The 5340-nt window shown below is 40.4% G+C and overlaps 1 protein-coding gene across 1 annotated transcript in view; it reads left to right on the forward strand.

The window, feature by feature from the left end:
* Nucleotides 1-370: 370 nt before the first annotated feature.
* LOC101859496 (receptor-type tyrosine-protein phosphatase alpha) overlaps nt 371-5340 on the forward strand; it is a gene marked incomplete in the record, with an annotated part of 114619 nt that continues 109649 nt past the window's right edge. Inside the window, 4 exon segments of the mRNA XM_035970946.1 lie at nt 371-503; nt 2059-2205; nt 2861-2935; nt 5113-5237. Coding sequence (XP_035826839.1) covers nt 398-503; nt 2059-2205; nt 2861-2935; nt 5113-5237 — 453 coding nt within the window.

Consider the following 5340-nt stretch of genomic DNA (forward strand, 5'->3'; position numbering starts at 1 on the left):
GAAGAAGAAGAAAAGGAGGAGGCTACAGACAGAAGAAGAAAGTAGAACATGAATAGGGTGTGCGCGTGTGTATGTGTGTGTTTTTGTATGATATCTGAAAGAGTGTTTGTGTGTGTGTGGGTGGGGGGAGGGTCTAAGAGAGACAGACAGACAGACAGACAGACAGACAGACAGACAGACAATGAAGGAGAAAGAGAGAGGGAGATATCTATATTTCTCGGTCTACAGCCTTCCCCTTTTTGCACAGTATTTACCAGACATTGCGGCAAATGAAATCTCACTCTTTGGCGCGGATGCAATAATATGCGTCAAAAGTTCTAATCAATTGCAGTAGTTTATTTATTACCTTTTCTCTCTTCCAACAGGCTGCCCGTCCGGTCGGTTCGGGCACAATTGTATGAAGGAGTGCCACTGCTTGGACAGCTCCGAGAGATGTGACAGTATACTCGGCAGATGTCGCTCGGGCTGCGCCAAGGGATGGACTGGCTCGGACTGCCAGACACGTAAGTGTTTCTTTGTGTGTGTATTTGTTTGTTTGTTTGTTTGGTTTTGTTTTTCCGTGGTGTTTTTGGTCTAAATATGACAGAGTATATAACGGAAGCTGGGGACTGTCAGCACTGGCTGGTCATGACACGTTAACTTCTTAGCCAGAGGTTAGTTACTCTACAACACCTTTTGAAACCAATACATTTTGTGAATATCACATATGAAGCTTTCCTTGGGCTAGTAAATCGAACGCCACAATTTAAGTACATAAAGGGCTATAAATGAAGGGAAAAGGCGAAGCGTGGTTTAAATAAAGCCCAATGTCTTGAAAAGAAATTGAGAGTAAAAATAATGTTACCATAGCTTGTGACACACTGCAATTTACACATTACGTCGTTATTGCCTTTTTGTGTGTGTTTCATTTTGTTATTTTTCTGGGGGTTTTGGAAAGTTTTGTTTTATTTGTTTTTTTTTATTGTTCGTGTTGGTGTTGTTGCTCGTTTTCCTTTTATATGTTGTTTTTGTGTTTTTGATCCTTTTAGGGGTTCTTTTTGGGTTTGTTTGGGGGTTGTTTTTTTGGAGGGGGGGGGGGGTTAATAGTCTTTTTCTCGGATGGATGGGGTTTTATGTTTTTATCAAATTGGGAACAGACTATAGAATGACACAAGATATAGAGAAGACGACATAGTCAGTACGGAGAAAGGATTCCAGTCCTGCATCAGAGAGGTTGTAGTTTCTAAAGCCAACTCACCGGCCGCGAACTTCTACCATTTTTTGTACATGTAACATAGAGCCATACATATCTCTTGGCCTGTATGCTTGTGTATGTGCATAGAAAGGGGTTTACGTGTGTGTGTATGTAAGGGGAAAGGGGGGGGGGGGTAATAGAAGTATTTTCAAACATCGATATTTCATTGCTGTATAGCCATCCTGATTCTAGTCTCAAACAAATTATGTGAATCTTTTACGCTCTTTATGTACATTCAGTTTCATAAATCTAATCCTAGGTTGAAAAGAGGCAGTGCACTGTGTTATGTACATAACGCTGTCTATTTCATTTAGCATACCGTCTGATAGCCGACATGTTTACATTACAGAATGATTGACGAAGAAAAATTGATTGAATGCATGAGACTGAAAGATTAGAGAAAAGAAAGACAAAAAAATCAAAACAAATACGTGCAAAGATTGCGTGAATCATCGTCGTCAGTACCATCATCATTGTAATCGTCACTAGCCATCATCATCATCACTTTACTACTAGAATAACAACAATAATCATCATTATCAGATTACAACAACAACAATAACCACAACAACGACAACAATTACGTCACAACATGACCACAATCAACACCACCATCACCATTTTCCCCACAATCATGATACTCATCGTCATCATCATCATCATCATCATCATCATCATCATCATCATCATCATCATCATCATCATCATCATCACCACCACCATCACCACTAACAGACCAATAACCCACCGACGACTACCTCATTCTTAAACATGCTTCCCAAACATAGCATAATGTATCTTCTTTCCCTGTCTCCCCCCGACAGCTGTGCCGTGTTTCGCTAACCGCTACGGATGGGAGTGTGGCCAGATATGCCAGTGTCAGAACCCTAAGCACTGTGACCGCTTCCTGGGGCCCATGGAGCAGTGCCGATGTCGGAACGGGTTCTTCAATCCGCCCTTCTGTGAACCTGGTGAGTGGCGCTGAGTATATGTATCGACTGCTTCAAAAATTATTTTATATGAGTGGGATGCCTTACTAGACACTAATGAAGGATTTTGAAGGCTGCCCCCGCCTCCACCCCAGGCTGCTATTCTCACCATATTTTCATTAAGAGTGGCAGAGAAAGGGGGGGGGGCAAGATTTCTTTGTTATGCTCATTCGAACCCTACATCTCACTAAATTTTTACCTCACGAACCATCTGTGGACATCAGAGGTCTTCACTAACCCTCAACTTATCAAACCATGATCTGAGCACGAATTGCACTGTGATACTCATCTCATAAAAGTCATTTTTACAACATAAAAGGTACTCTAGCACTAGTTGTGGTGATGTTGTGGTGTTGTTGTTGTCGTTGTTGTGGTTACGGCTGTTATTGTAATCTGATGGTGATGGTTTTCAGGAATGTTTCACGTACCCTCTTGAATGGATTCACGCTCATCAGATGGTTCACGTGCCCCAGATAGGGAACCCCTGCTTGTATCTACATAGTATTGTGATTCCTTGAAAAGAAAGATAAGAATAAGGAAGAATAATCTGGAGAAGTAATGCCTCCTTTGTACCGTAGAGGTTGAGCCGTTGATGATGATAATGTTGAGATGATGTACCTTTCTCTTTTTTCCCCAGTGACGGCTCCTCGTTTTGTCTTCTTCGAGAACCAAAAGGTGAACCCGGGCCAACCGTCTCTCTTCAACTGTACAGGTACGGGTTGTTGTTGGTAATGTGTATATATTTAATCAGCGTAGCTGTAAAATCATGCTTAACAAAACGAAAAGCAGAAAAATACAATAGTTTGGTCATACAAAACGCCACCAGACCGTTATGAAGGAAACACTGGAGGGCAAGATGTGTACCAAGGGCGGGCAAAGAACAATATGGACCGGACCGATGATATCAAAGCATGGACTTGTCGTAGTATGATAGAGTACAAATGTAACGGCAGTTAGCGACCGTAAGCAATGGCGGGTCATTGCACGTCAGCCTGTGAGCTAGAGATGACACCTCTAGGTATATAGCTACAGCGGCAAAAGGCAAATTAAGCTCCTTGTTTTAAAGTAAATTTAAAACGTCTTTTTGGTTTGACGTCACTGCGACTCAAATGTAGCCCCACATAAAGTGGAGATCCTGGATGCACGTTATCTAGTAGATCAAGTATGTTCCAAATAAAGGGTTTAACTTTAGATTCTAATTTTATCAACACAACTTATATTATGTGAGAGGCGACCACAATAAGACCCTTCCTATCAATAGAGCAAACTTGGGCTGTTTCGGACGCATTGGGGTAGAATGGCAAAGATACTTTGTTAGATGGTGCCACCGTGTGAAGATCGATATCACGCTCTCAAGATGGGGACGTCATGACATTAGGCTAGTGCATGGCAAGAGACCATGGTCACGGCAGTAATAACAGTAAATAAAGCAAAGTAATGCCTTACGGTTAGGTCAGAACCACCTGGGACGACAAAGTATTTGGAAAAAATCAGGATATGTGAAAATAAAATAGAAGCAACATAAATGTGCTTTCTTAGGAGACTGCTGAGAATATCGTAGAAGGAAAAGAAATCAAAATGAGGTAGTGCTTGATGAAGCCCAAGTGGGACGCTCACTGTTAAAAACAATCAGGAAACGACAAAAGCAGTTTTTGGGACACCTGAATAGACATAAAGGTCTTGAACATCTAGCTCTCACTATCGAAATCGAAGGCTAACGAGGCAGGGGTAGGCCCAGAGCAACCTATTTAGGGAACCTAAATAAATGGGTAACGGGAAAGATCAGGGAAACGTAGCTTTTTTAAGAGCATCTGAGCAAAGGAATGAATGGAGAACCTGACCCCCGATGTCTGTCGTAGATTTGGCACTTGATGAAGATCTACACCTGTCTGCAAAGGCGTTGTATTCCTCTTAGCCCGGGTTGGACATGACAAGCAACGTCGAAGTCTCATAAATGATCTAAATCGTGACTGTCGGTGCATAAAACATCTACAGTTACAAAGTATCATATCAGACATTGATGCAAGTTCATTTGTTGGACTTCACTGAAATCGTAAAGAATCCATATTAATAATTCAAAATGTGCGTCAAACTAGGATAACAGATATCATTCATGAAAATGCCATGGACATGAAACACTATTCAGTTGAAACCATGAATTTGCTATAGACTGCTCGGTTTGCAAGGTAAAAAATATGGATTTAATTACCTGTTTTTCTTGGGAAACTGTTGTCATTTCAGACAGGCGACTTTTGAGCTCATGAGAATATTTTATTTGACCTTTATTTAATGCTGTACTGTTACGTGATTTCCGTTGTTTTACGAAATTTATGTAAAAACACGAGCAAACGGTTTACTACTCAGTTTGCATGGAATAGTATGGATGCAATTCCTTATTTTAGGAATAAGATGGGTTGTTGGGGGTATTTTTTAGAGGCTACTTTGGATCTCACGACTTTCTTCGATTTGATCTTTGCTTCACAAAACAGGTTAGATCTATGTGATATTTCGTTGCTGTAGGCAATTTACACGAAAACATGATGAATTGATATAGGCCTACTGCTCAGTTTACTTGATTCAGCGCGCATTTAATTCCCTGTAATTGAAAACAAAAATTATTATTTCAAATCGGTAATTTCAAAACTCACATTTGTCTTCATTTTGACCTTTGTTTCAATTTGACTGTTACGTGATATTTGTTGTTGTATGCAATTTATATAAAACACGAATACGAAATATACAGCTCAGTACGCAAGGTACAGAGTGGATTAATGCCTGTATTTTTATAAAAGTCATTATTTCAGATGGATGACTTTTAATTTCACCTCTATCTTCGATTTGCCCTTTTCATTATTTTGACCTTTACGTTGTTTTTACTTGTGGTTCCAGTTGCGGCTTTCCCCACGCCGTATGAGAGTGAAATTCGGCTATTGGGACCTGAAGGAAAGCGCATCTCTCTCAAGTCGTCAGAGACTCTAGACAAATATTTATACACAAGGACCAACATATTTCATGTAAGTTGTGATGTCTTTTATTCTATGTGTTTGCTTGTATGTTTATTTGTATGTTTGTTAACTTGTTTGTTTTTGCTCTTATATTTTAGGGGAGGGGGGGGGC

This window comes from Aplysia californica, unplaced genomic scaffold, assembly GCF_000002075.1.
Source record: "Aplysia californica isolate F4 #8 unplaced genomic scaffold, AplCal3.0 scaffold00346, whole genome shotgun sequence".
NCBI lineage: Eukaryota > Metazoa > Mollusca > Gastropoda > Aplysiida > Aplysiidae > Aplysia > Aplysia californica.